General features: G+C 35.0%; 2 protein-coding genes across 8 annotated transcripts; one reads left to right on the plus strand and one right to left on the minus strand.

Annotated features, from left to right (window-relative positions):
- Window positions 1–1,229: 1,229 nt before the first annotated feature.
- On the plus strand, window positions 1,230–2,520 carry Rad23 (UV excision repair protein Rad23). The gene has a single exon (XM_076113441.1). The coding sequence runs from the start codon at window positions 1,370–1,372 to the stop codon at window positions 2,321–2,323; it is 954 nt and encodes a 317-aa protein (XP_075969556.1). The 5' UTR covers window positions 1,230–1,369; the 3' UTR covers window positions 2,324–2,520.
- A 140-nt stretch (window positions 2,521–2,660) lies between these two features.
- CrebB (Cyclic-AMP response element binding protein B) lies at window positions 2,661–10,752 on the minus strand. 7 transcript variants are annotated; one of them, XM_076113446.1, is made up of 7 exons: window positions 10,539–10,752; window positions 10,060–10,233; window positions 9,567–9,719; window positions 8,415–8,574; window positions 7,946–8,014; window positions 5,140–5,262; window positions 2,661–4,327 (listed from the first exon to the last, which is right to left on the minus strand). In XM_076113446.1, the coding sequence occupies exons 2-7, from the start codon at window positions 10,216–10,218 to the stop codon at window positions 4,140–4,142; spliced, it is 852 nt and encodes a 283-aa protein (XP_075969561.1). In that variant the 5' UTR covers window positions 10,219–10,233; window positions 10,539–10,752; the 3' UTR covers window positions 2,661–4,139. The 7 variants fall into 7 exon arrangements, with proteins under 7 accessions (XP_075969561.1, XP_075969560.1, XP_075969558.1 ...); XM_076113445.1 differs by having other exon boundaries at window positions 2,661–4,330; XM_076113443.1 differs by having other exon boundaries at window positions 2,661–4,342; window positions 10,060–10,351.
- Window positions 10,753–10,904: the final 152 nt, after the last annotated feature.

A 10,904-nucleotide genomic window follows, 5' to 3' on the forward strand; every position in this document is an offset into this window, starting at 1 on the left:
ATTCCGTTGAGGCAACATAAGTCGCGTTGTCTTTGGTGCTGCTTTATAAGCAACCGAAGCGTAGGCAACGGAAGTTAAAGTATGAATACAGTTGCGATGCAGTAGCGCGCTGCAAAGGCGACTAACACGCGTTAGAAGAGATGCTGTCACGCGTTTGCCAACCGCGCGACTGCATCGCTACAAAAAGTCGCCGTGTACGAGGGACTTTAGATATACAATAAGATGCCAGTAAAAAAATAATTTGGTTGAACAAAATGTAATTAAAGTAGGTATATCAGCCTAGCCTTTCTCCCAACCATGTTAGAGTCGGCTTCCAGTCTCACCGTATGCAGCTGGATACCAGTATTTTACATGGAGCGACCGCCTATCTGACCTCCACAACCCAGTTACCTACCCAGTTACACGGTACCCTTCGCTAAGACTGGTTGTCAGACTTTCGAAATTCACAGCCGGGACCCACAATTTTACGTTCCTTCTGAAACACGAAGAAATTCGATATGTATGTGTGTATATGATAGTCACCCATCCACAGAACAACCTCGGCAATCGTAGAGATCGATCCGCGCGGCTGTTTTTAACTATGCCAGTTAAGTAAGTAAAATAATAAAATCGTGAAATAAAAATCTACAAGCGCTGCAAGATCATTTTTTAACCAAATCGACAAGTGAACCGAACCTGAGAATTTATACAGGTATTAACATAATAAACAACTAAGTAGTTGGTGGCAATGCTTCTGTTCTAAGCGATTTTTGCAGTTAAATATGCAGTTCGTTTATCAGCAGCAAATAAAAAAATACTTATTTAGCAGGCAGCAGTGTCAACCTGAGTAAACATAAAAATATTTCGTCTGGTTTGCTGACCTTTGAGGGAAAATCTAGTTGGAAGAATATTATCATGTCAAGAATATTGTCATCAATAATGCATGATAAACATGTGTTTATCAATTACCAAACAGGTATTTTCATTTGTACGCATAAAATAAAAGTAAAAAAGCAGTAAAATATAGTCCCAACAGAGTGCTATATATGCAGAGTGCTAATATAGCCCTATTGTAATTTGTGGTCTTTTTCAAATTCGGCGGGATTTCGGTAAACTCTCTTTTGCTGGCCAGCTCTATAATTTAATATTTAGTAGGATATTTAATGTTTGTTACTCGCTATCGCTTGGATAGTGAATAGTAACCTTAAAATGGATCGATTTGACATTGACAAAAGCATAAGATTTGTCTCTGGTCTGCGTATCCGAACGTTGTAAGGACAACCGTGAGGTTATGTTTACTGCATAATTTTGTCGAGTCAGAATTCAGTCGGTATCTAATTTAGGACAAAACTTGCTCAATCATTAAAAGTTATAAAGAAAGTAAATCAAAATGTTGGTTACACTGAAGACTCTACAACAACAAACTTTTCAAATAGAAATCGACCCTGAAGAAACAGTTAAAGCGCTCAAGCTGAAAATCGAAGTAGAAAAAGGTAAAGATTATGTTGCTGATCATCAAAGACTTATTTATGCGGGAAAGATTTTATTGGATGACAATAAATTATGTACTTACAACATAGATGAAAAGAAATTTATTGTTATCATGGTAACTAAACCGAAAACATCGGACGCCCCGGCTCCGGCATCTACTGCATCTGCACCAGAAGCTGGTGAAAGTGCCTCTACAGAAAGCGGAGACGCTAAAGCCAAACCTGCGGCTGAAGAAACACCGAAACCAGCCCCCGCGGCAGAACCTGAGCCTGTGGCTACTACCAATGAACCCGACTTCGAATCTACAGTCCAGAGCATTATGGATATGGGATATAACAGGCAGCAAGTTGAACAAGCTTTGAGAGCTTCTTTTAATAATCGAGAAAGAGCTGTAGAATATTTAATAACAGGTATACCAGAGGAATTACTTCAAGAACAGGAAGCCGAGGAGGGCCCAGATGATGATCCTTTGGCATTCCTTCGTGACCAACCACAATTTCAACAGATGCGCGCAGTAATTCAACAAAACCCGAATCTGTTGAATGCTGTTCTTCAGCAGATTGGTCAAACAAACCCAGCTTTATTGCAAGCAATCAGTGAACACCAACAGGCTTTTGTAAGAATGTTGAATGAGCCAGTGAACCCATCTGCAGGTGGTGCTGCAGCTGAAGAAAGTGCTATTGAGCTCCCCCAAGCACAGCACCCCCAAGTCTCGCCCCAAGATAAAGAGGCCATTGAACGATTAAAAGCGTTGGGATTTCCAGAGCATATGGTCATTCAAGCATACTTTGCTTGTGAAAAGAATGAAAATCTTGCAGCAAATTTCTTACTTTCACAGAATTTTGATGACTAGAATTATCTTGCATGAATAATATCTTGATAAAGTGGAGAGACAAAATTAAATATATGACACAGAAGTGTATCTAATATGTTGTCTACATCAATAGCCTAATAATAGTGTTTACTGCTTGTGTTTCATGTGTATATTTACACTGAATTTCAACATTTTGTCATAATTCAATATCTAATAAATTTCTTATTGTTCAAATATTTCATTTTTAATGTTTTTTTATTTCCTAAGTCTGTTGTGGACAATTAATAATTTTCATTTACAAGAAACCTTATCGTCTTCACTTACCTTTCACATTTAGGAATTCAGGATTTCAATTTAAATAATAAAACCACAGTAATACATCAAACAGTTAATATTATTAATTTTATAAATAGCATTAAGTTAACATAAAGAGCTATGTTGGTATAAATTTTATTCATTCTAAGTAAAGGCACTTTCCACAATGTCTATAATTAATGCTATATCATTTACCATGATTGATATGCCTTAATAAAACAAACATCCATAAAAGTAACAAAAATATTATATTGTTATCTTTTTGTCATATCATTATTATATTGTGTTGATTCAATTAAAAACAATTTCATTGTCATAATACTTATACAATCTTAGGATAGGTGTACATCAACCATGGCAAACAAAATATATAAAATCTTACTTTTTAACTCTGGTAGTCAGCTAAAATTACCCATTCACAAAAACAAAATATAATGTGTGTTGTGGATGATTCAACTCAAGAATGGTACATGTGTAAAATATTCCATTTATTTCACAAAAGTATAACATGTTAAAATCAGTATGTTTTATAACAAAATACATTCATCTACCATTCTTTCTCATCCACATCATTACACTAGAATATATACAACGTTTTTTACATTCTTTTTTACATATCTTTTCAACTATACACAATGTACAAAATTCTTATTTCCATTTATTATATGTATGTATTATTTATAAGTATTAGAAAGAAAATATATAACTGTACATTGCAATATGGATATTGCACAAAACAACTAAAATATTAACTTTGGCTTATCCATTATAAACACCTGTGTGGTGTTGAAAGTAATAGGTAATAATGAGCTTACATAAAGTAGTGTATCACGTCAGCATCTTCCATCACAGACACGTGTGACAATCATTACAAGTATCATTCCAAACTATCAATATGAACACCACTAACAAAATTACAACCAAAAAGTACCTTGCAGAATAAACATTATTTCAAGAAGTTGACATTAAATAATCCGAACATATTAACTTTTATAAACTCAATAACATAATGACAAAGAACATTCCGACTCCAAAAATGGCACCAAGTCGAACTTGCTTGAAATATTCGCTATAAAGAAACAATATTTTGGAATGGTAAATAAAGCTATAACTGATATTTTCATTCTATTGAACTTTAAAAACTATGGTACTTCTGTCAACAATTTGATAGTATTAATAACGCCGTAAACATAATTATTTAACTAGTAAGATGTGTCGGTTCTGTTATCCTTACTGCATAAAAATCAAACAAATGATATTAAAACAACAATAGAAAATTACAAAACACATTAACAATTCAATACATCAAATCTAACAATACTTTAAGAAAATATGGATTGATCAATCAATGCTTGAATATTTTGATTTGACTTCATCAACATTCGCAACAAACAGAATTACGAACTTGTAATTCCTCGTAGAGTTGTGAGACAAACCGAGCTATTTGAATGCGGCACTCAAGCACAGTACGAGTAGTAACAATGTGCGCCTTTAGGCTCTCACTGGCAGGGCAGCGGCATACCCGTTAGCCAGCTGGACCTCATTCTGTCTTTTGCTGACAGTATAATTCTTTTAAGGATTTCAGTTCTTCTATAAGCGCTTTATTTTGATTCTCGAGGACTGCAACTCTGTTCTCCAAGCATTTAATATATTCCTTTTTCTTACGACGACATTCTCTCGCGGCTTCGCGATTCTTTAGTAGTCGGAGTTCCCGTTTACGTGTTTGATCTTCTAGCATAGGACCTGCAGTAATCGAGAGATTTATTCACAATATTTAAAAGTATAAAAAATAATATGCAGGCGTCGTAGGACATACATTTAATATATATGTTACTGTAAAAGCCCGAACGGTGGTAAATCCTAAGATTTTCCGGTATAACCTAAGATTTACCAACTCGCAATGGTAAAAGTCCGAACAATTCTTTTATTTCGAACTTTTACCTATATTCACTTGATGATATCGAGATGTCGCCGGAGCCCCGCTTCGCGGGGCTCCTCCTTCTGGGTGGTTAAAAAAAAATAACCACGAAGGCTAAGGCACTTTAGCCTTCTAACCTAACCTACCCATGTCGCTATGCCCAAAACTCCTTCTTTATAACTATGTCACAGTATATAATTATACCGTGAAATAGTTATAAACATAGTTATGAAGGAGGATTTTTTTATATATCGTAACATAGTTTTTAAACTCTGGCTTGTTCGGACTTTTACCATTGAGAGTTGGTAAATCTTAGGTTTTACCGGAAAATCTTAGGATTTACCACAGTTCGGGCTTTTACAGTAACATATACATTATATTTATAGACGGAACATCCGAGCATCACTTTTCACCGATCACCATTAATTATAATGAGCTTCCTCAACGAATTATTACTTAGCAGTAAGACCAAAAGCACTTTAACAACAATCAGCTTCTACACGGAATAAATCTTTGTGTAATTGACAATAACTAGTTGTTAAAGGTCTGCCTGGACTTCAAGTCAAATATATATGTTATGTCTTATGTGGGATATATTCGAATGAATATAGTGATAACCTACCAGGCACGTAAAAATGTTCATCTTGATTTGTCGCATACTGCACAATAGCGCCACCGCCTGCGGCACCGGACACGGCCAGTGTATGCAAACCACTTTCTGTCTGGAGGGCTCCAGCTGGAATCACTAAGTACATGTTTCTCTTTTAATAATTGATGTGTGTATACTCTATAAAACTTGAACTTGTCGATGAAAATTTCGATAACTGGACCATCTCTTTGATGTAGTTAAATAAAGCTAAACAATAACGAAAGTTTTCGAAAACGTATAAAGATTGTGCTTTGTTTAGAGAGACTTTAAACTATTCATATAATAATAGGTATATCATGTAATAATATACAGGTGGAAGTACACTTTGGACGTGAATACCCGAACAACAGTCTTGTATGATCTTGTTCCAGATGGCGTGTCAGTCGTAGTGGCGGAAAGTTAGGAACGGACATCATGGATACAAAAAAAAATCTCTCCTGATAATTGCACCTTCTTCATAATTGATGATTATCACACTAAAGTGCTTTGCCAGAATAAACTGTAGTGTGTATCTACTTATTTCTATGAAACTCCATGAAAAAGATTCCGAGCATTGTAAAAGTATGGCCTAGGCACCTGTTGTGTAGTGCACTCCAAAAGGTTTACACAATTCTCAAGAATTTATTCTGATTCGAACGTGGGTACTCCAGTGACCGGTACCCATACGTGGATACTTCAGTAACTGAAATATTGCCCGCATCCGATACGATGGTCTATAGCAGCCACTAGTCTAGTGTCATCTACTGTTCTGCAGTGCAGCCTGCGCCTCATAATGATATCTATTTATAAAATGATGATACAATATTGTATGTCTATCTCCTTGCATGTTTAACCTGAATGAACATTTTTAATACTAATATTCACATTCCACAGGAATACCTCGGTCAACAGCTGTCAAGGACAAAGTGTTTTTAACAGCGATACATCAACATAGTGCCATGGAACGCTGAAAAGATTACCAGAAGAAACAAGCTTTCATAAAAACACGTTCTCCTCCATTGGGGTAGGCAGAGACCAATGGAAGTCACTTTCAAGAAACCTTAAAAATATTTTGCTTCATCCACATCCACACATCTCGAGATAATAATATTGGTAGAATACTCGTAAGTAGTCATTGAGCTCTGTTTTGCGGTACTTCCTGAACCTATCCTACCCGAGTATAACTGCTATGTATTCTGTAATTCCGAAAAAATAACATTTGCTGGAAAAAAAAATAATTCAATTATGTATTGGAAACGCCAATCTACCTATGTAATACCTAAATGACTTCATGTGATCATATAGTTTTTGACCTGTATGAATAATGCTTTACCTAACTAATAGAATAAGTAGAGTTGCTCACTGAATTCAATATAAAATCTTTTATTTATGTACATTACAAATTGTAAAGCAAATATGAATAATCAAAAGCGGTAGGTTGGTATGGTATGCCGTCATCGTACCGCCGAGTACCAACATTACGTCATCGGTTAGAATATTAATCAGGTCTCAGCAGGCTGACGTCATTTCAACAGGAGTTCTCACCTACAACTACAATTTAAACTTGTATATTTTAAGTATGTCTATATTCAATTTACGCAGTATTTAGCTTAGTAATTTTATGCTATGTACATGATTTTGGCCTAAAGTTATTATTTTATACTTATTAGCTGCAAAGAATGTGTACATAAAATATATTTACACGAAACTAGTTTCATACAATATGTAGTTAAATAACTATACAATTTTCATAGCTTACTAACTTTATTCCAAATTAGTAGCTATTTATTTCGGTAAAATATAAGTCAGGTAATTCTACCTAGTGGTTTTAATGATACTAAGTAATTGACAAATAGTTGCAAATTGGTCGTCATACTGCATGGAGCCCGAATATGGTTTAAGGAAAAGAGTTATTTATTTTACCCTGGCTAAGTTAAATCTATTGTTCAAGTCGCCTACTAAATTAATTTTATTATGAAGCTTATGGACATTTTCAATAACCCACCTTAAGAGACAGGCCATTTTAGTTATCAAGCAATAATTGCTATTTGTTTTAATAACAGGAATATCTTTCCTAGATGTTCCCGTCATTCAACAACTAACTAAAAATCGAAATTGTGTTTGGCCAATATCTACATTACCAAAAAATGTCTATTAGTAAAGTGAACCAAAACAAGAATGATGTTCAAAACCTACTAAATACCTTATTTGAATTAGCTCTAAAATATGTAACATTTTGATGTAACATATCTTTGTTTTCAGTAACAATCTTCGAGTGATTATTTTTATACAGACACATTAGAAAACTTGAAATATGCATGAACAAAATTTAAGCCTTGTTTGCAAACATGCAAAATATAATACACTAAATCATGTGTAAATTGAGTCAAAGTATAATACAGCATCAAGGATGGAATATCGAGTCATCTGTCTTCTCATTTTATTACGTACATGGTATAAGTACAACAGGGTTTAAAAATGTTTAAATAATCTTACAATCTGCAATTTCACTTAATTTTAATATTGTATACAATATACATTATTATATTGCGGAGTAAAACTAAGTAAGAGATAGGAGAGTTTCAAAAATCCATGAAAATGATGGTAGCCCACAAAACTAAACTACTTCAAAAGATGATGTGAGTTTGGAATCTATATCCAGGTACAATTGTGAAGCTGGTGGTTATGAGCCATGTACCAACACAATGTATTTTAAGTTATGTATGATGCATTGTAACAGGTTAGTGACACGTTTTGCACACAGAAACAAATAGTGTCAATGGCAGCACATATAACTGACCTGGTGCAAATGATAAAGAAGATGACAGCGACACTTCATTCTCGCTTCCAGGTTTTCCCATGCGATTGTCTGTAATATCATCAGGTTCTTATACTTTTGAGTATTTTATATCTCACTAATCCAGCCTTTTTAAATACGTCCTTAGTCTTAAAACTAAATAAGCAAAGCAGTAATAACCACAGCTTGGAATAAAAAAATAATCATGGTAAAAACTAAGGTTCCTTAAAATATTCCCAGTTTAGTGCAACCCAGTCCTACTCAGCACAGAGTCACTCTACCAGCAAACCTTGTTAATACCCATTCAAATATAACATCAAAAGCACAATCTTTATACTTCACAAGTAATAATTAATATTTCCTTCCTACTTTTCCTTAAGTTATTGTGGCACACAATGCATGTACTACAATACATAGTATATTATTATTGTCCTTGGTTTATTGCTGCAAAAAATAATGTTTTTATACTAACCAGCAATCTCAGCTCCACCAAGATCGTTCAATATTTTTCTGTAAGATGGACGGCGGGTCAGCATCTCCCGATATTTTCGCTTTGGACTCTCATCCCCACTACAACTATCATCACTGCATGACTGGCCTTGTGTGCTTACAACTGTTGGTTCTGGCTTAATCTATAAATATCAATCAAAGTTATAAAATATATATGTTACTGTAAAAGCCCGAACGGTGGTAAATCCTAAGATTTTCCGGTATAACCTAAGATTTACCAACTCGCAATGGTAAAAGTCCGAACAATTCTTTTCTTTCGAACTTTTACCTATATTCACTTGATGATGTCGAGATGTCGCCGGAGCCCCGCGCAGCGGGGCTCCTCCTTCTGGGTGGTTAAAAAAAAATAACCACGAAGGCTAAGGTGGGAGCGAGCGAAGCGAAGCTCCCACCTTAGCCTTCTAACCTAACCTACCCATGTCGCTTTGCCCAAAACTCCTTCTTTATAAGTATGTCACAGTATATAGTTATACCGTGAAATAGTTATTAACATAGTTATGAAGAAGGATTTTTTTATATATCGTAACATAGTTTTTAAACTCTGGCTTGTTCGGACTTTTACCATTGAGAGTTGGTAAATCTTAGGTTTTACCGGAAAATCTTAGGATTTACCACAGTTCGGGCTTTTACAGTAACATATACACAAAGCAATCCACTCACAATTGAAAACAATAAGTTATCAATAATACTTTACTGTAATTTTGCGGAACTGATAGTTAATGGTAAAATATGAATAAATAGTCACAAAATATAAGTCTATATAATTGTTTCATCACATGAGCTGAGCATATTGATACTAGATTGCTGTAACTTAATAATAGTTCTAGAATTGTATAAATTAATAACATAAGGTACCTACTCAAATTTGTAATAAAATCACGTTATTCAAATGTTTATTGAGGTAAATTATAGCAGTACACTTACAACAAAATAACTGAAGCTTGTGTTACACAAAAACAATAGGTATTAAACACAGTGTTAATTACAAACAAAATTTAAAATAACAGTATCTATAGTAATAAATACATAATCCATATAAGGTTGTCATAAATGTAACACAAACAATAAGAATATTTAAAAACCAGCACTATGTATTAATTAACACATAACATACCTGTAATGTCTGCAATGTGCCTTGAGTTGTATGTATTACAGAGCTTGGCTTGCTACTAACAAGAATCACATTTCCTTTTGGTAACTGCACAGGCTGTATATTAGAGGCTGTTTGAATAACTGATTGTTGATTTGGTTGAATGACTGATTGAACCTGAAAAATAAACACAACAGTGTGTACATAATATCTTAAAGTAATTACAATAATACTCAACTACTAATAAACTCAAAAAGTGTGAAACAAAAATAAATGAAGCACATTTACACATGTATAGATGTGTGTGACACATCTATACAGAACACTGATAAAATAAATGCAAGCAAAATATTTCCAATAAGATTGTTTCAATATAAAAGGCAGATAATTGAGATTAAATTGAACATTGTGTGTAAACAAGTCACAAAACTTAGGTTAGAGTACTATCACAACAAGTTACAACTATGTAAACAAGAACAGTATCAGTGTGGATATAAATAATGAACAAAATAAACACCTGTGCTGAAGGAGCTTGTGTTGGTAATGTCAGTTGCACAATGCTAGTCACAGCAACTACGTGGGGAGCAGACGCGGCGGCCGAGGAGCCCGCACTCGCCAGTGGATCCGTGGGACCAGCACCGCTTGAAGTGCCATTCTCTTCCACCATTCCATCCATGCCCACTAAGGTCACCTAAAATTCAAGGTCAACTTTCTGTGCATTCCTTGATCTTCAGACATGCTCAAGACAACATCTTTTGTTGAATATAAGTCCCTTGTGCTCTGACAAGTTTCTTGTTGGCTTGGAAATCCTAAAACGGAATCATCGCGTCATAGTCGGGACGCGGAATTTCCTATTGCGTCGAATACATACGCAACTTATTTTTTGGGTATTTAATACTATCAAGTATTCCAATATCATACGGATCATACATTATTTGAGAATCCAAATATAAGTAACCGTGACAGGTCGCAAGGTTTGTCTTCACAAGCACTCACCAGTTACGTATTCCTCGTCACCGTCTATGCTGCGTCCGGAGTGGGCGAACGGGATGGTACGTAGTAGCCACGTCAACTGCGAGAAGACTCGTCACTGGCGGAGACCTATGATCTTGTATGCGTCATAACAATATGGCCGAAAATTGTCAGACGCATGCGCTAAATGTCCTCTTTTCCTCTAACAAGACCTCTTTGCCTCTTTGCCTTGACAATCACATCACAGATAATATTTGTCGCTAATTATTTTTAAGGTTGGCAATATCCTCTATTTACCATAAAGTATATAATTTTTAGTCATTTCCTTTCAAGTTAAGCATTCCGGAATGCAGACCGACCTGCTGATGATTCTGATAATCGAATTAAGTT

Source organism: Anticarsia gemmatalis, chromosome 4 (genome assembly GCF_050436995.1).
Source record: "Anticarsia gemmatalis isolate Benzon Research Colony breed Stoneville strain chromosome 4, ilAntGemm2 primary, whole genome shotgun sequence".
Lineage (NCBI taxonomy): Eukaryota > Metazoa > Arthropoda > Insecta > Lepidoptera > Erebidae > Anticarsia > Anticarsia gemmatalis.